This window comes from Hermetia illucens, chromosome 3 (genome assembly GCF_905115235.1).
Source record: "Hermetia illucens chromosome 3, iHerIll2.2.curated.20191125, whole genome shotgun sequence".
Classification (NCBI taxonomy): Eukaryota; Metazoa; Arthropoda; class Insecta; order Diptera; family Stratiomyidae; genus Hermetia; species Hermetia illucens.
The window spans coordinates 164,008,527-164,029,146 of record NC_051851.1 but is presented as its reverse complement, the minus strand read 5'-3'; the positions used below and the strand labels follow the sequence as shown (position 1 = coordinate 164,029,146).

At 42.7% G+C, this 20,620-nt stretch overlaps 1 protein-coding gene across 4 annotated transcripts in view; it reads left to right on the top strand.

Annotated features, from left to right (window-relative positions):
• Positions 1–14,251: 14,251 nt before the first annotated feature.
• LOC119653089 (inactive dipeptidyl peptidase 10) overlaps positions 14,252–20,620 on the top strand; it is a 179,980-nt gene continuing 173,611 nt past the window's right edge. For 3 of the 4 annotated variants that reach the window (XM_038057592.1, XM_038057591.1, XM_038057589.1), the window contains exon 1: positions 14,252–15,054. Coding sequence is in view for 1 of the 4 variants with exons in the window: in XM_038057591.1 (XP_037913519.1) it covers positions 15,052–15,054 (3 nt within the window). In the remaining 3 variants the exon portion in view is untranslated. The remainder of the gene's footprint in view (positions 15,055–20,620) is intronic. The other variant, XM_038057590.1, reaches the window with a different exon arrangement.

Below are 20,620 nucleotides of genomic sequence, written 5' to 3'. Positions count from 1 at the left end.
GGGGGTCCTAATTGCCAACAAAAGGTCCACTCCCCGCCGAACTCGTCTTCTGCTCCTCTTTTTCTTTTGACTGTGCTGCTCTTCGCGTTCATTGTATCTTGTGTACATCCCCTGTACTTGCCCTTCTCACCTGTATGAAGAATTGTTTGACAGTTTGTCTAAACTCCTTACTGTCAGATTCCCTTCCCTCCCTTTCGTCCTTTCTGGAGAATTTAACCTCTCCCATGCTCCACTGGCCTTATCATCTTAGACTTCCAATTCCTTCCAACAACCTCTCCCATTCTTCCTTTCTACTTTCTTCCTTTATGAACACTTGCCCTGCCCTGAATTTCTATACCCACTAAAAATTCCTTGGGCCGCACTCTGGAACTGTTCCTTTCCAATCCCTCTAAGCGTCATCTCTCTTTATTTCCTTGCACATTTCCTTATGTCAAAACTGACGCTGACCGCCCCGCGATTGAATTTGAAGCGGAGGGAGCTCCAAAACCTAGCGTAAATCTACTAAGCTCAACTTCCGCAAAGCCAACTTAGATGGTCTGAACTCAGCTTTAGCGTCTTTCAACTAGGTACATATATTAAGCAACTCAACGTGGGATCAAGCTCTAAGCACCTTTTACCGTATTCTGTCATATCTTCTCTCCTTTTATGTCCCTTCTTCCCCTGCTTGCTTATGTTCGTACCCAACTTGGTTCACAACGGAGGTTCTTAATAATATTCCCTTAAAACATGCACTGCAGAAAAAGTTTCGGGCTTCTAAGAATGACGTTGACCTCGATCACTTTAAGGCCATGCGCTCGATTGTGAAATCAATGATTAAACAAGTCGAGAAACCGGAAACTGGACGCTTCAGCTATGAAAGGTTTTGAAAGATCCACTTTCGCGTGATATTGACATTTAAAGTCTTTAAATTGCAAAGAAGCGACCACTTTGACCTATTATAACTTTATTAGTAATAGTGCCAATTTCACCAAACAAGCAAGCTCCCTGTTATAGCCTATAATGCTATAAAACTATTGTCAATTACTAACAATTAGAGTATTATACTATTATTAGCTTTATTTTGACAGATATCAGTATGTAGGGTATTTCAGAGCCTAGGCACCATATAGTGGCAGCTTTTTGACTCTTTTTCGATTTTTAGATTGGGTAGTTTCTGAGAATGGGTCCATTAAAGAAATTATCCCTTTCGACCAGCCCCACTCCCTACTCTTCAACAATTGTCAAATTAGGGCCGGCTTCGGAAAGTACTAACCGAGACCTTTCATTTGATACCGCACGTGACTATATTTGATGGAAAAAAATGTACAACCCTCTGTTGTATATATGGGGACCCCCCCTCTTAAATTTAGTGTAGAATTATGTAACTCACCGTATGAGTGAGCGTTCACAGTTCCCACCTATCCACCAAATGTGGTGTGCATCGCTACAACCGCCTCCGAGAAAAATGTGTGTGACGGACAGACAGACAGACAGTAGACTACACAAAACCTCAAAAATGGAGATGTCTACGCAAAACAAAATCAATACTTTTCCTGACGAGTACCGTTAAACACAATACAAACCTCACAAATAACTATTCCAACTTTAACTTGCCGATTTTTCGGAGAAAACCACAACAAGCAAAACAATATTGGGGCGCAAGCGACCTTTATCATTAGGAAGAACAATACTGTCAATATTCGGGTTAGTTCAGTAAGTTCAGTTTAGTGGGCGGAGCCGCAGCTTTGAACACACAGGCTTTTGTTAGGCCCATTGTACTATCCCCGTAGATTGCTGTTCAATAGCTTCCCCCTCAATAGATTTCTGGCCGGCCAGTATATGATTTTTTTTCTTTTTCAGCATGTAAAGGGTTCAATTGGTTAACAGCGGATCGATTCCATGCTGCTCGTCAAAAATTGCCGCGAATGAAGCATAATTGACGGCACCTTCATCAACTTTACAACAAACATTTGCCTTTAAGTCACTTAGCGACAACTCACTCTTGTTAGATTCCTTGCCGTCCAGCATATGCCTGTTGTTACCTGTACCCTTATAGGCCTCAAATTTTTATCACTCGTTTCTCGCCTCTTTACACTTTCCGTCTGCCAACTTAGTTATCTCCTCCGACTTTGCACTGTCCTGCCAGGTATTCTCAAAATGGTTACAGATTTTTTCCTTCTGTTTACTACCTACTCGCATGGCCTCCTCCTGCCATTTTACACCTCATCTACGTCCAAGATAAAAATGCCGTGGTCTGCACATCCTCTTCAATGGTTTTTGGAGCTCGCACTTGTAACGTGACGTTACCTAGCCCGTAGTAGAGCCGGTAGCCCGTTTGTTCCCGCACCTTCTTAACATCGGGGTTGGGAACGCCAATAGTATGAAAAATTTCCAGCCTATGGGCTCTTTCTCCTGCTTTACTGTTTAGCAGCATTCAGGTGGAAGTGTTGTGGTAGTTCTGCACAACAAGATTTTCCAATATTGCCATCTTCTTCTGGACGTCAGAGGAAGCATTTTTTGAACGATGGCAGCTCAAACATCCGTTTTAGAGTTAATCGAGCACCCTCTCATCATCGTTGAAGGGGGAGCAGTACTGCCCGAGCTACTCGTTCGTGTTTTCGTCGGCAAAGTTTATCTGTAACAATTTACGGTATAAGCTTACCGACTCAAACCGAAGCTTAATGCCTTTCGAGGATATAGTCCTTACTGCTAAGGGCACTGCTCGGCACCGAATGGATTGGTGTCGTGACACAAGGTCCACCCATCGGCTTGGATAGCCTTGGCTGAAAATGAAGGCTTAGTCGTTAGCGGCTGAACCCTCTTGACTGCCTTTTGTGTCTTGAACAGAGGCGGTTTGCTCAAGAATAGGTTGCCTGAGGACGGTTTACCCGAAGGCTGCTTGCTGTCCGAGGACAGATGCTTACCCGTGGGCAAAACTTTAACCTCAGCAGGTGGTGAGAAGTGACCTGCTGCGGCTCGTCCGTTAAAGGCTGGGTCCCACTCGAATTAGTTCCCAATCGGGTAAGTGGGGAATCTGAGTCTAGAGTCAGGTTCACCATCGATGAGCTTAGGGTTACCCCTTTACTGAGGGCTCTATTGTCACCATCAAGAGTTAGTTTGTTGTTGTGGGTTGCTATGGCCTTAGTTTTATTGGGGAAAATAAGTCGATCTTGGCAGAGCCCCTTTTTCCAAGACAAAGATAGTTGAAAACGGGGGTAACCATGTACTCAGAGTTCACCGTTCACGGCCAAATTTTAACCCCTGTGACAATTCAACCGTCGTCACTTTGGCTTGAAGTTTTGATGACTGCTTAGACCCAGATGTCATCTCTGGTTTCCTAGAGGATCTTCCTTACTGAGCTCTCTCACCACGGCAAGGTAGGTAATCGTTGAGGGAGACGATTATTCGGGTTAATATCTGCAGGTGATGGTCGATGTGAAGCTGAGTTTCGACAAAGACCAACTCATTTTAGGAAAATATTATTTGATGCAGTTGCAAGCTGTTCGTGCCCAGAGTGATGTGATTCTGCTTTGTGCGCTCCCATCCAAAAAGGAGTATTGGCTAACTTTGTAAACCAGGACCACTGAGAGTGTGCATTAAATTTTGGACATCATCGTGTTACGGACTCAACAACTGTGCCACCACGTTGGGCGCCAACTCTATTACGATGAGAATTCAACGTTGCATCACCTTGCCATCAACACGGCTGTCAATCAACCAAACTCCCAAAATAGAACCGAACGGCACGTTGTGAAGTTAACCGAATGCTAGTAGTTCGGCCAGATGTGGAGCAAAACAAAACCCAGCCGGGGTAAACTACTCTAATGGAAACTTGAACTTTCGAGGCAAAGTGATACCACCGAGGATTTTAATCCCGAAGGAGCTAAAATGTCTAACGTCCTAATAAGAGAGAGGACTAACTTACAAAAACCAAACGCGCAACGAATGGAAAGGGAAGGATCTGCTCTGAGCCGATTCGGACATTTACGCGACGAGGGCCCCCCGCCTTCCTTTCTTCTTCTTCCTCAACCCAACCTAATCGTTCGCTCCCTGCCGCTTTAAACATAATAGGGGGAACCCTAATAGACATGGGAGGACTGACGCTTCCTGGGGGAGGATTATGGAGCAATAAGAGCTGTAGAGATCAAAACACTATAATAATTATTTGTTTTTAAACGTACAATGGCAAGTGAATGTTTTTTTTCTGGCTCTAAACAATAAAATAAAAAAACTTTCAAATTCTTACAAACAACAAAAAATACTTTCTTCTTAAATATCTTTCGTCCAATTCAACTCATGTAATCAATGGATATCAACGCGAGCAACTCTTTCGCGGCAAAAGAAAGGTAAAGGGATAAAGAACACAGTCCCATTTTCTCACGAAAATTAATCCTAAGTTCTAAGATATACAAGGCTAATAATACTAATAAACTACACAACAAAATTAATCAGCAGTAAACTTATACCTAAATTCCGCATGTCTATCAGGGTGGACCGAATGTGCCCTCGTTGCTGACACATCAAAGAACGCTCCGATCTCGTTTGGATTAGATTAGTCTCGAAGTCTACGCACCATGGCGCATTTGTTCTGTAAAGAGTACCTTACATTTACTGCAAAATTACACACTTAAAATAATGTAGTCCTTTCATTTATCGATCGAGGAACTTGATCCTTCATATGATTGACCTTATCGTCGACATGGTGCCTTTACTCTCGAAAGCGGTCAAAGTCGCGGTGGATTTGATGGACGATGTTGTCAACACGGACATGGCAGCATCCTCATTTTGCACAATTACCGCCTCCTCACGATTCGCAACAAGTGGCCACGGAGCTACTCTGACACACATCGACGCCTGCGCCAAACACGACCACTATAAGGGTTGCTAACATAATGGGGGCGAAGGCTGTCATGTAGAATAGAAATCTCGGATTTATCTCTCACGGCGGTTGAAATTGCCAGACATTTTCCAAAGTGGTAAGGGCGTTTTCCCGCGCGAGATGCATTTATTTGTTCGTAACGCACAACTTATCACCAAACCGCTCCCTGCTCTATGAAACACTAGAGGGTCAAAGGTGGATGGAGGTCACGCTGGGGGTAGCACAGGGATCCATCCTAGGGCCGGACCTCTGGAACGCTACCTATGACAGTCTGCTTAAACTCGACATGCCAGAAGAGTCGCGCCTGGTCGGCTACGCAGATTATGTCGCAGCGCTTGTTGCTGGACGCACTGTCGAACAGGCGCAAAACAGACTCGGCATATTGATGCGACGGGTAAGCGGATGGATGACTACTCATGGTTTCAACCTTGCACTGGAAAAAACCGAAGTAGTCATCCTGACTAAGAAGAGAATTCCGACCCTGCGTCCCATATCGTTCGGCGAGTCGATAATCGAGTCAAAATCAGCGGTAAAGTACCTCGGGTTGACTCTTGACTCAAAGATGAGCTTTTCCGAGCAAATCCAAGCAGCAGCGAACAAGGCTGCGGCTGGAGTTTCGGCGTTAATTAGGCTAATGGCAAACATTGGGGGTCTTACGTCTAGTAGGCGACGTCTCCTGATGAGCTCAACGCAGTCTGCCCTGCTCTACGGCGCAGAGGTATGGGCTGGCGCTCTTAACAAGGGGGTATATCGTAGACCCCTCGCGCAAGTACAGAGACGGGGAGCTTTACGGGTGGCGTCTGCGTATCGCACAGTCTCTGAACCGGCCGTCCGCTTCTTGCTAGGGAGCGTCAGGCCATATACAAGCGCAAGGGAGATGAGCCAAGGGAGGTGGTTGCTTGCGAAGAACAGCAACACACTCTAGACAAGTGGCAGCTCTCTTGGCAAAATGAAACTAGAGGCAGATGGACTGCGCGGCTCATCGGCAACTTAGGTGCGTGGCTGAATCGGAAGCATTTTTTAAGTGGGCATGGAAATTTTCAATCTTACCTGCACAAGATTGGAAAGGCGCGTTCTCCGAATCGTGTGTTTTGCAATGGAGTTGTGGACGATGCCCACCACACTTTTTTTTCTTGTGGAAGGTGGGATGGGGTTCGTCAGCAGCTCTATTTAAACACAGGGGATCTCTCTCCAGACAATATTGTGCAAGAGATGCTGAGGACTGCTGACAGGTGGAACCGTGTTGCCCATTACGTTCGGGCCCTTCTCGGTGCTAAGAAGATAGAACTTGACCGGTGGAGGAGCCGGATGGCAGGGGGTTCCTTGAACTGACGGTTCCCTTCCTCCTCTCCCCTTCCGTTGGTGAAAGGAATTCCCTGAGTTCGGGGACTAGCCCGAAGTAATGTGACAAACGGTTCCAGGCTAGCTCTCTGACGATGGGGAGGTGTTTAGTTGGTAGTCCAACGACGTACCGAATCGGGAGACCAACACTGTGTGCGTAAATGCATTCACCTACCCTACCCAAAAAAAAAAGCCTAAAAAATGTAAAAAAATACCTGTAAATACCAGTTGAATTAACGCTGATCTACCTTAGGGGCTAGGCTATCCCAAAATCTAATGCAAATGGTGAAATTGACCGTAAGTGTCCACTCCCAAATGCAGAAGCTATACTGATATGTCCCGTTGGCACGCACTTGCTTACCCCTATGCCAGCCAGGCTCGTGAATGTAGGGGAGTCCTTGAACACTTCAATGGAACTTCAGAATTTGCGGACAGACCTTCACGGTCAATGTCGCCAACTTTCTTTTCAAGTTTTGGGACAGCTCTCCTCTCTCGGTCGTCTCCTACCATTTTGACCAATCAAGTACAACATTACAAATGGCCTGCAATGTGGGGCCCAATATTTCCCAGGTTAATGGTTAACGTTTGGTTCCATAAATTGAAGTGTGAGTGGAAGATACCCTATTTCGGCTGCCAATTTCATTTTGGTGTTTCGGATCGAGAAACAATGGTCCCTCAACTTTACTCCTGGCTAGGCTCCACATGCACTTGCCTTCATACTTCACGTTTTAGGATTTTCGACTTATCATTCAGCAAACTAATGCTCCTAAGCTTCAGTTTCCTCTGTAATCTTGTCGAATAGGGTATCCTATCCTTTCCTTGGTAGTAGACCTCGAGTGCTTCTAATTTCTTGTATTCGTCTTTGAGACTTATGGTCGTCTCGTAGGTTATCGTTTCCAGAAGCCTCTGAAAAAAGGTATTACCGTCCGAGCTTCTTAGGAGTGTCTATCCCCCTTAAAACGACAATCTTGTCGTAATAGAGACTGGTTGATGGTAGGATTACCACCAGTCTGTCGGAAGAGGGATTCACTAGATGACTAGAACCTCCTTGAGCCGATGCGAGACCACCCTCAAGGTCCATGAGAGAATTTCGAGAGTTACTACAAAGCTGTATGTTCTCTAGTCAATAAACTAGTAAATTCCTCACAAGATGATAAATTGACATAGTTACTACGTCGAAGGCTGACATCTGAACTTGATAAGCAACTTCCCTACTTATTGGGTAGCTCACACGAATCGATTATAGGACAGACCAAGCTTTTTCAGATGACATGCAAAGGATCAAATTGTTCAGATGACCCACCCCCCACATTCTCGAGCCTGACTAGCATAAAATGTGGTTTTTCGACCATTGACATTCACATCTTGCCCATACAGAACGTTCCTTTGATATCCCCACCCACTTATATTTGATGAAAAAAAACTTTACAAATCACTTTTTGTATTTATGGAAACCTGCCTGAAACTCAATGTAAAACAATATTTCAATTTTTCTGCCAAATTTCGTGTCAATAGATCCAACCATTTCTCAAAAAAGTGAGTATGACAGACGGACAAACAAATGAACAGACGGGGCACATTATTAAGGATTGTGGAGAAAGCCTCATTTTCTGTTCTCTAGGCAAATAAATGACATCAATAGCATACATATCACAGGCAGAAACACATATCTGGTATTTAGGAAGGTGATCAGTGCTATGTGCAAATGAGGTTCTTCGAGCTTAACATTGCCAAGCGGCCCAGCACCTGCTTTCTCAGTGTCTACTCGAGTACCAAATAAACGTGGTTCTTGTTTGCAAAGAGTATAAAGATCTGCGCAGTCGGATTAGGGATAAGACATAAGCAAATCGAACCGTAGAAAAATCAATGACGATTCTCAAGAGTGATTTCATGAGAGCAAAAGTAGGTGGTATTCCCATCTACGGTTTCTATGCTGATATTCTTACCATAGAGGAGTTCCGATCAATGGCGACGAGGCTTGCAATGGATACAAATGGTCACAACTCTTAGATAATATCTGGTGATTATAACGCATGAGACGTACAAACTGCCTTTATCCAGATCGAGCAAACGGCGCGAGATGCACTTAAATGAAGGCAAGGCAGAATCCATGGTGGCAACGTCAGCACGAAAAACCAACCAACCAAAAACGTCAAACCGCACTGGTCAAACTGGAAGCATCATGACAGCAGATTACAACTTTGAAACCGTTGATAATTTCTCCTATCTGGGGTCGAAAATCACAACCGATATCAGCTATGACGATGAAATCCGCGCACGGTTGTTGGCTGGCAAAAGAGCCTATTTCAGTTTACAAAAACTGTTTCGCTCGAAATGTCTCACCATAGGGTCAAATCTCTTACTGTACAAGACAGTGATCTTGCCAGTCCTTATGTATTCCGCGAAGACCTGGGTTCTTAGCAAGAAAAATTGCGAATCCTTGGCTGCTTTCGAGAGAAGAATCCTCCGAAGAATTTTTGGCCCCCTACATGAGGATGGACGATTCCGTAGCCTACATAACGACGAAATCAATGAGTGATGCCACGCCTGGTTGTGCATAAAAGGATAATCTAGCCCGAAAAGTCTATAAGGGCAATATCTATGGTAGAAAATGCAGGCGAGGCAGACCGTGCATGAGATGGAACGACGATCCAGGCCAGGACGTCAAACAGCTTTTAGGGATATCGAATTGGTGGACCTCGGCGCTAAACCGGGATGTCTGGGGTTCCTTATTAAGGCGGACCTAGACCGGATACCGGTTGTTGCACCGTTGATGATGAAGATGTTGATTATAATGCATAAGCTGAAGAAGGGGGTACTCGTGAAATGGAAAATGGAAGTAACGAACTTTTGGTGGAATGGAGGAGCACTGCAAAGTCTGCCTCAAGGCCAGGAGATGTAGTCAGCCAAACAGAAGCCATTATGGATATGAGCAATACAAAGAGGCGCGAAAAAAATTGCATGTGGCTATAATAAATTACATGTGGCCTATATATATCCCCACTAATTACACAAAATAGTAACGCTAACCTTCCCATTGTTCAGGTAAACTCTACCTATTTTTTAGTAGTCCTCGACGCTTCGAAAAAAATATTCGATAAATAAAACGCTTGACTTGAATAATATCCCCAACGGAGCGCTTAAGACAGCAGGGAAAGTAACGCCAAATATATTTGTCGAGGTATTTACCGCATGTCAAAAGGAAGGGGGTTTCCCACAGAGAGGAAGAAAAATAGGCTAATACTCATTCCCATGCTAAGCGAACCTTTGGGTGAACCTTCGCCATACCGGCCGATATTTCTTCCAATTAATACTGGCAAATTATTAGAATGCATAATCTACAACGGATTAGTTCCGACTGCCAAAGAGGAAAACAGTCCCACTGAGAGTCAGTCCTTGTCGAAAGAAGAGGTCTACGACTGATGTAGTTAATCTGGTGGCTAACATAGAGGATAAGTTTCCGGATAGCTGAGTGGTTAGACCCTGCAGACCCTGCCTAAGATGGAGCGATGCCGTAGGTCAGAACGCCAGACAGCTTTTAGGGATATCGAATTGGTGGACCTCGGCGCAAAACCGAGATGTCTGGAGTTCCTTATTAAGGCGGACCTAGACCGGATACCGGTTGTTGCGCCGTTGATGATGATGATGATGAGTGGTTAGAACACAAGACTATCATACGGGGGTCGCGGTTCAAATCTCACTGGTGGCAGTGTATCGCGATTTGACGTCTAATACCAGTCGACTCAGCTGTGAACGGGTACCTGAGCCAAATCAGGGTAATAATCTCGGGCGAGCGTAATGCTGACCATGTGGCTCTCCGCTGCAACAACGTACCTCTCTAACCACTATTCAATACGGAAATTGATTTTGTGGATGGCATTGAGCTGACAGCTGTTGCACGCTTCTTCGAAGAGGTCGTGATTTACGCAAATGAAACAGTTTATGACATTGATTTCTCGTGGGAGAACGCTGGCCTATCGGCCGCAGAATATAAGACGGAAGTAGCACCATCACTAAGCGGAGGAGTTGTGTGTTTATGAAGATCAAAGTTTTAACATTAGCAGTACCATAGTCTGCAAAAGGATTTAGCCGTATAGACAGATCGAATGATAAATTTCAAATAACATGTGGATGTTGTAGCAACCAAGGCATATGAAACAGAAGAACTCATCGCCAGAATCCTACCAAATATAGGCGGACCACGTTCGAGCTCGATTCTACTACATGTATCTCATGAGTGAGCAGATGCTTTAGAAAAGAAGGAAAATAAAAGAAATATTAGAGCTTCATAACGCCTAAGTGCACTCCGAACATATTGCCCTCACCGAATAATATTCGGCCAAGCGGACCATCTGATAACAGGGATGATCACAATAGGTATTCTACATAGAGAAAGGCAACGTCTGTATGATCAAGCGCATGCTGCCGGAAGATATTTTGCCTGATGGCGGCAGCTTGCACGGAAAAAACTATCGCCGAGTAGCACTAGAGGCGGAACAGGTCAGAAAAAGGCGAGAACGACAATTGGGCGACTTCCCATTGAAGCTGGTTTCGATTTTACGTAACGTTTGACCGAACTCGAGGTTACCAACTCACCATATTGCCCAAAGTGCCCAAACATTGCAGAGAACGTAGAACACGTTTTATTTCAATGCTCGAAATTCACAGTTCAACGGGCCACATTGGAAACTATAGCTGAGGAGCATTTTGCAACCAAAGACATCGTTGAGCATATATCGAAATCAAAGAGGATATGGACTGAAGTTGAAAAGATGATAGCAGCTATCCATAAGAAGCTTAGGCAGGAATGTCGGGAGAAAGGCACGTGAAGGATAAGTAGTAATCTAACTCAGCGACACAATACCACATGAGAAAACCACGGGGAGAGTGTTGGAAGAAGGAGGTAATTTCATTATGAAGGAGTCCCACATAATCCCATGGCTCAACAGTAGCCTTTGCAGCTGTTCAGCTTAAAAACAGAAGGATGGATAGTCAGACAGATCGCTACTCAGCCAGACAGACTGATTTTAATAAGGTTTTGTTTTACGCAAAACAGATGAATGCACTGATGATGTGGTATGCCACCCTTCCATGACTGTTGCCAAGAACTTTATTAGTTTCAGATCTATGCGATACAGACGTAGGACATCGATTAGTCAGGCATGCGGAACGCTGTCGAAAATCTTGGCATAATCGATATAGCAACCAAAGAGCTTTCACTTGCCTCTAGTTCCTTGCCCTACAACTACCGAGTCGATGATGAGTTGCTCTTTGCAACCCCTTGACGCAACTCGGTAGCCCTTGTGCTCCTCGGACAGAATGTTGTTGGCATGGAGGTGCGCATTAACCCTCCCACTAATAGTGGACGTTATGAATTTGTGGAGGGTTGGTAAGCAAGTAATCGGTCTTGTATCTGCGGGGTCCTGAACCGTGTCCTTTTTTCGGGCAAGATAAGTAACTCCCGCAGTGAAGAACGGTGGAAACTCTTCCGGCCAATCAACTGTGTACACTAGTAAATTTCTTATACAAGAAATTCTGCACCTGATTCAGACCAGGGCCCCTCCTGTGCTTTGAGCTGTTTATGGCTCGTCGAACTTTCTCTTCGGTAAGATCCGTAAAATTCATGCCAGGCTTATTGGTATGGCGGATACCTTAAGCGTTGATCAACTTAGCGTGCTCAGCATGCTGGACGGGTAACCCCCAAAGTCCACCCCAATATACTTTCGCCTTTGTCAACGAAAACTGTACTGTCTGGACGCTCTGTTGGGATTCGTTGGGAGATCTGAAAAAAAAAACCCGCTGGTTCCTCGCGTATGTTGCATTCTGGACGGCAGAAAGTTTCTGCTTTAAGGTGTCAAGAATTTTAACTACACTACACTGGTAATGGCATAGTTCCTGTAAAGCCTCTGAACTTTAATTCTCACCCGTCTATGGTATTGGTAGTGCTACTTTGAATCAGCCTAACAATGTCCTGCCTTAGTGAGTCACGTCGACATTCCAGACGAATTTTCGATGGTGGATCTCTTCGGTCACTCAACCCAATAATCCGAAAGCGAATCTTCTAGCCGTACAATATGACAGCCGCGACTGCACCACAATACACAATTGACTGTAGTTGCAACAGCGACATATCAGCACATAGTAAAGTTGCAATCTCATCATTGATTTGAGATAGACTTCCTGGAGTTGCTGCAGATGCATAGAACCTGAGAATACCTGGTCTGTGCAAAGGATCCATTTCTGAGAATCCTATACACTCTCTTTTGAATTCGTCCTGAACCTCAACGGAGACTTTAGCTGGACGGTGGAGAAGAGTGTTTCGGCGAGTACTGAAACTGTTTCCTGCAGAGCGGCATGGTGTGGTTGATGCCACCGCCTCTGCCCCCATCGACTCTTAGTCACCAGTTTCCGCGATGACCTCATATCGAACACGGGATTGTGTCGTTGCGAGTAATATAGCGGTGCTGGCCCACGACTGGCTGCCAGTCACATGCGCGAATTGCGGAAAACGCTCGAAGAATTTGTTGTGCAACAAGGGGCGGCAAGATGTTGTACTTGCCCCGCCGTTATTTTGTAGTTCATTTCTTCAGTCCACTTCATCCGCCGCCGACGCGAACCTACTGGAATGATCGCCACAGATTGTGGTGAGTTGCATTAGGCGAAGCAATGCTCCTGATCGCCGTAGACTAATGTTCTAGTCGGTGGAGCAAATGAATTATGTGTAATTCGATTATCCACTGCCAGAATGTCAAAATCAACAGGCGGACTCGGAATACGCTGCCATTTTTCCGTACGTTTCGCCTTCAGAAAGTCCGTTGACGCTGGTTTTCCTTCAAGTTGTGTCAAGTTGTGTATCAGAAAGCAAATAAGTTTACTCGATCCTAATTCCAAACGTATCCGTCTCCTATCTAAGGAAAAGCATTGGTTACCACCGTAAACTAGAGCAACTTAATTTAGGATATGCTAAAATTAGAGGAGGAAACACCACAACAGTAATATAAGAGAACGTCCAAGGAGCAGATTCCGCCTGGGAAGCAAGACGGATTACTGACGGAAGCCTGCTAATCCCTCAAGTAATACACTATTGAAAGTTGAGCCGTGTTAGTGGGTGTTAATCCCACTCAGTTCGAGTACTTGGCGCAGCAGGGTCTTTTGAGGACCTTGGCCTGCATTGAACAGATAAAAAATTTCTTTATAAAAAAAAAAAATCGTGAATAAAGATGTATCCCCAGGAAAAGTATTCGAATTGATTTCAGTTTTTTAGAGTGGGGAACGAAAACTGAATTTTCATTTTCTTTTCATCAACCTATTAGCTTGCCCACCTTCCACACTTTATTTTCAAAATAATACTGTTTGGCTTAGAATGAAAATCCCCAAATTATGGCTAACTTTTCGTTCCGCGCCATAAATTGAAGGTAAAATAAATATAGATTTATTATTTAGAAAGCCATAATAAAAGTTAAATAAACAACGCAAATCCGGATTTTGGATGATCTCCAGGTATTCATACAATCAAGCGGCAAATGGAGAAAATTCAATGTAAAACACCGTAAAATTTCCATCGTAAAGAAAATTACATTTCCAAAAAAATCTACATATCATCGCCAAAATTAATGTTTATTTCCGACCTAAAAAGCAACCACTTGTTTTCATTTTAGAATCGTAAACACGACGGCTACTGCAGCTGTTGTTGCCTCCTCCCCCTGCACATCTCGACATAGTTACCTACATAGTTCCCGCATAGAGCAGCCACCCAGGAAATATTGACATGATTTTTCCGACATCGTGTTGAGCGTTTTTCCAACTCCACAGGACCAGACGATGCCGCCACTACCCCACATCGTTCCCAGCATGCTGCTTTTCGCGTTGGAGAAAAACATCGAAAACATCGCCAAATGACTATTTGCAAATTGTACATGGAAAACTTTCTCTTGGGAAAATTGAAGGAAAATTCTCTTCATTCTCTGGACCGCGTTCAGTACTGGCAACCGAACTGGATATGAATTGGTAAACCCCACGTAAATTTGCTCAGTTTCATGTGAAACGCGCAAGGAAAATCGTCGAGAAGAAGTTCGGAATTCGTGCGTTTTAGTTTATTTTTAAAAATCATCAGTAATTTCACTGATTTTCCACTTGCTGAAACAGAAGGTGAAGATATAAATCGGAAACTCATTTATTTAGCTACTTTCTGAACAGTGCGTTTTTAAATATTCCAACTTCTTCTCGCAATCGAATCTACATAGCAACAATGTGCTTTTCGTGAAAGTATTATCGTTTCTGCTAGATACTCCCCCTGGAAAATTCAGAGCAATATAATATTTAGATCAAAGTGTACGAATACTTATTCGCGTCAGTCGGCACTTTGGAAATGTGTGAAGAAAAAAAAAATTCCCGAAATGAGCGCACACGGAAATTTGCGGCAGAAGTGTGTGAATTAACATATTAAATAAATTAAAAGGAATTCACTTGAAAGTCCTCATTTACATGTTGGAATAACCAAAATTCAATATTTTCATAATTATTCTGTGAAAATTCCCGGAACTTGGATAAAAGATAAAATGTTTTGTAATAAACGCCTCTGAATTGGATGAATAAATTTATCTGAAAGGCAATATTGCAGTTACTATTGCAAGGAATAAATATATTAATAGTGCGTGTCCTTAGCTGAAAAAAGATTCAGTCCAAATTCATCAAATATAAATATCTTTACCATTCCTTAAGAAGTGCATCGCCCCCTTGTGTCTGTGTCACCTAACTTGAAGTTGGGACTAAAAGTGTTTTAAAAATTCAACGAATTCATGATATCCTGCTGTGTTTCTCCGTGACATAAAACCTAAAAGAAGCTCGAAGTGATGGTAAATTCCGCTATCCATTTCGCATAGTAATTGCTTTGAATCTATGTATCTACAATCTATTCACGCTGTATAACTGAAAAAGAAATAAAACAAAGAAAGACGCAAATATTCCCAATAATATCACATAATTTTTCTTGCTTACATTACATTCCTTGCCTCGTCCTTATGCATATATTCCACAATTTACAGCTTCTGTATCTTCTGTGCGAACGATGTGTTTTACAAGAAAGTATATCCAAATGCATAAATCTGACCAAGTAATAGCATTCGTAAAATTTTACTGGCAAAGATAAGAAGTGGAGCAAATATTTCGCTTTTAGATGGATCTTAATTTGTTTCATAAATTAGGGAATGTTTTGAGAAAAGGTAGAAAAGATACATTTGCAATAAAGAACATAAAATCTGTCTGGTTTTACGGTGAAATTAGTTACTTCAACACTCCCTGATGTATCTTATCCATGCCAATCATAAAACTATTAGAAACTCAATAAATTGTAAATATATTAATTCAGTGTCTAATAAAATCTGATTAACACTTTTCAGATGCTATTTGATTCCAACGCTTGTTGCTCGTGTACTCTCGAAATAACTTTTGAGCCACCATCAAACTAAAGAATCTTCTCGAAGAATACTTTCTTGTAAAACCCATCCTATACATAATGTATGTATGAATCATACATGTATATCCTTTCTTATGTAAATATAAGTCCATATATTTCCTCCTTTATGCTTTCGATGTGTTTTTATATTCTGGCTTAACTGTTCTGTATCTGTTTGCCTTGCATAAAATCTACTGTAAGATCGTCTGCTTATGCTTGTATCCTTTTTTCTCGGTGCTTTTATTGTCACAGTTTTCAATAAAAGAAGGATATTGGAAAGGAGGAAGATTTTTTTTTGGAATAGAGAGACTTTTTTATTAGCGTGTGGTTTTTTATATGTAAATAGGAGAACATCCTCGGTCAAATTGAATTAAGATAAAATTATAAAGAACAAACATAGACTGCATCATTCAATGACATTCTAAAGATCATCATTGTATCTCATCTCCAGCTGTTTAATTAAGATTCAGTACTCAAAACTGCGGTATTCTAAAGCAATGTTTCAATGGTCCAGAATTAGTATTCATTGTCGTTCAATCTCGTCCCTTCATAGCATCGCGTAGAATAATTCAAATCTTCAACTAAAAAGATTTTAGGTTTCAGAAGATTCTATCAGAACGATCCGAAACCAAAAAATATTTTTGCAAATAACCACAATTTTTTGCACTCCACATCTACTAGGATCATTATTACGAACGGCACAGGCTCATTCACCATTCGCTGTCTACCCTCATTGGGTCGAATATTCCCCTGAGGACCCAACGCTTGAAAACATCTGTTGAGGAGTCTTAAGTCTGCATCCACTTGATATCGAAAGGGACCAAATAGAGAGCAACTTGCTACCATTCTTTGGGCTTAACACTAAAAGATCAAAAATTAAAAGAGGAACGAAGACGGCTTAGGGCGTCTTACCAGGGCAGAGGCAACTCATCAGATGCTGGCTCACCTCTGCTCCGGAGGGAGCCTGGTCGAAGCGGTTCGTATAATTAACAAAACGCAACGAACGTCCGGGTGTGAAGCAGTGTTAAGAGTGAGAGTAAGTTGCTCTCTATTTGGTGCGGTCCGCCTTCAAGAGGAGACGGACTTAGGATTCCTCAATCCCTAAACGAAAATTGTCTAGCTCCGACCAAACTTTGGTCTGAAGTGTGGGCGGATTTACGTTAGATCGCACTCATGTTGTGTTTTGCGAATTATTAGGTTGTTGCATATGAAATGGCCGATTCGGCAATCAAGTGAAGTTAGTTATGATTTTGCTGTATCAAACCACTATCAGTTGGCGCTGTTAGTGTCGGATAATGAAGTATAAATACTTCTACATTTAATCAAGGAGTCATTTCAGTTTTGACCATCGTTGTGATTACAGTGAATGAAAAGGAAAAAAGGATCGAAAAGAGCCAAAAACGTATCCTTTTCCTATATGAGTTCAAACTCGGTCATAAAGCAGCGGAGGCGCCCAGGAACATTAACAGCGCATTTGGAGCTGATACGGTAAGCGAACGAACCACACGGCGGTGGTTCGAAAAATTCCGATCAGGCGACGAAAACCTTCAAAGTGAGCCACATGGACATCCAGGACTATCGATTGATAACGACGAGCTGCGTGTGCTAGGCGAATCCGACACACGTCAGTCTGTGAGAGACATTGCAGAGAAACTGGGCATACACTATTCGACAGTTTTCCGGCATTTGCAACAACTTCGAAAGGTGAAAAAGCTCGACAAATGAGTACTGCAAGCCCTTGCGGAGCAAAACATGGCGCTTCGAATGGCAGTTCTTTACTCTCCCGCAACACAAGCAACCTCTTTTTGCACAGAATAGTGACATGTGATGAAAAGTGGGTATTATACGACAATCGTCGCCGATCAGCATATGCCGAAACCGAGCCTCCATCCAAAGAAGGTAATGGTGACTGTTTGGTGGTCTACACCTGGAGTTATCCGCTATTCTTTTTTGGCACCTGGAGAAATGATAAATGCACAGAAATATTGTGCCCAGCTCGAGGAAATGCACCAAAAATTGAGTATTCAACGGCCGAGATTGGTCAACAGAGATGGTGTGATACTCCTTCACGACAATGCACTACCTCATGTATCCAGAACAACGGTTCAAAAGTTGAACGAATTGCAGTATGAGACTCTGCCTCATCCACCATATTCACTGGACCTTTCGCCAACCGACTACTACTTTTTTAAGCATTTCAAATTTTAGTACCAAAACGGCCATTTCATTTGCAACAACCTAATATAAAAAGGAGCGTATAACATCTGTGAACGCTTCGGGCACGCTGGTGCCAGAGATGAGGCAGCGGCTGATGAGTAGTGGCGGGCCTGATATAAAACTGTCTTTAAGCCTATTTTTAGTTCTCCGGCATGGATCATCGTCCACGTCTCACAACCGTAATGCAGGACCACCCAAAGCAAAGTTTTATATATTGTGAACTTTGTTTTCCTGCCAACATTTCTGTTCTTTAGAATTTTCATTACGTGGTAGATTATTTTCGGGGAGTCTGTGTAGAAACATTATATTTCTAATACTTCTCCAATATCTACTCCACTAAGAATATTTGACTGATCGTTCACTTCCCACGTTGAAATCGCCCAGTATTCGACCAAAGTATTTTTTTGGAAAGCTTCCTTTCGATTATTTTTGACAGCACTTTGTTCACAACAACAATACCCTTTTTTAGTTTTCGCGGCAGAATTTGTCACCCTCTTCATAAATAGGGCAAATGGCGATTTGTTGAAGTCTTCCAACACAGTTCCATCCCACCCAGTAATATTTATAAGCCCGTAGAACTTGGTCACCATCCCCATACTTCGGTATTTTGTTATTCCTCAGCGTTATCAGTGAATTATTGCCTTCTTGGCATGTATACTTGTAGTGGGAAAGGCACCTCCTTTATTATACAGAGACTGGGTTATAGCATTGAGGCCTACCAATTTTTTATCTGCTCCATCCAATAGGATTCTGTGTTTGCAAAATATAGTCCTGGTTTGGATCCTGCTGTCATTTTTTTGGTCAAGCTATGAGCAGATCTTAAATTATGCCTTATCATTCAATCTACAGATTTCGTCATTTATATGCTTCCCTTGCTTTTTTCTGCAGATCTTGCTAGCGGTACATCTTATTTCTATATATCTGCCTTGTTTGACTATTGTGGGTCAGTCTTGATATTATTTCAAAACGATGGTCTGCTGCCTCTCTTCGTCATTCCGTTTGGCTTCAAGGTTCCTGCATGATGGTTTTCTCTGCAGCCGTTTTGATTATGGGTTCTTGGTTTCGGCTCACGGTGTACAGGGTTTGTTTCTGCAACGCTCCGATATATTTAGATACCATCTTTTCATTCTGCAACTTTTCAATATCGGTCCTAATAGCGGAAGTTAGCCTGCTGCTACCACTATTTGCTTCCCGCCGCGGATATGCCGAAGTTGTCGTTACTGTCTCAATATTCGCCGCGGCATAGACGACTATTAAGGATGCGAAATACGCCTTATTCTCAATGTGGGTGTAATCAATCTGGTTGAACAACGTCCCATCTTATTAGGTCCGTATTCCCTTGTAAATCCTGCGGTGAGGAAAACAAGTCGAGGAGATTGCCTGACATATCTATAAATTAGCTTCCGTTCTCGCTAATTATGATGTGAAAGTTTTGGGCCCCAGTATTTTCACGATAGACGAGCTCTTTACGTCACTCAAAGGCAATGAATCAAATACTGACTGACGACAAATATAGAATTCGTCCTGCACTGAGGCATCCAAAGTTGAAAAATTTAGTGTCACCCGAAGACCATCAATTTGTTAATTGATTGGCTTCATTCAAGTCTGTGAAACTCTCGTGACCGGTAAAAGTTATGTAGCTACAGTGTGCTTTCGAGAGTCAGATATCTTGCTTGCTAATATTTTTTTTTCCCGGGGCGATGGTTCTGAACAAGAAGCGCAGACTACAAGATCATAGTTTTTTTCGAGTTCCGTAGTAGTCTTTGTATTTAGGATCCGACTTAAGGCTCAGTATCGGGTTTCAAGTTATTATTATAAGGTGAACAGAGAACAGAGTTAGCCTATCGCCCAGCGCCAACCTGGAGAACCAATTGGGTTATCTCTGCTTTACGGTACAAAGAACTTGCTGTTCGTCCTATTTCATCTTCTACTTTGCATTTTTGAGGGCTAGCCATCGTGGACCTGAAAAGAAGATTTGGTCGTTGTATGTGCAGCCAACCCCTCTGAAATACATATTATATGTACATACTAACCTTCGCTCACTTCCCCATATCTCCCTAAAACTCGCCAAAAGTAACACTTTGAAATTGGGATGCTGGGATTGTTTCCATGTTCCTAGCTGACGCTCCTTCACCCTGTAAGCCTATCTGCCTAATTTCTCTTTTTAATTTTGTGCCATTTCTTTTTAGTCGTAAAAAAGAACATATTTATCTGAAACATTGAGTGTTAGGATATATATTTACCATGCAAAGATAATCCGATCTAAATGGTGCTCGCTAGGCCCATTTATTTCAAGAATAATTGAAGAAGAATATAAAAAATATACCCCAAATGCTTTTTTGGCAATTGTGAAAGCTTTCTTCCAAAAGTGGAACAAAAGTCTGATCTGTTAAGAGCCAGTGAGGGAATCATTTTAATGTAAAAATGGCAGAAATTTTCAATGGCGACTGCAAATATTGACAAACCCAACGTACAGTGTAACCTAGCCGCCGACACTTTTTAGACCATTCTATCTACTCTGATTCGTTGTTACATCCCTTCTTTCCCCAAGTTCCTGTGCTGTTACCCAATGCAGTTTAAATCCATAAATTATTTTATATGGAACTGATAGAAAGGAAAAATGAATATTTTTTTTCTGAAGTAACGTTGTTTCATCATCATCATCAACGGCGCAACAACCAGTATCCGGTCTAGGCCTGCCTTAATAAGGGAACTCCAGACATCCCGGTTTTGTGCTAAGGTCCATCAAT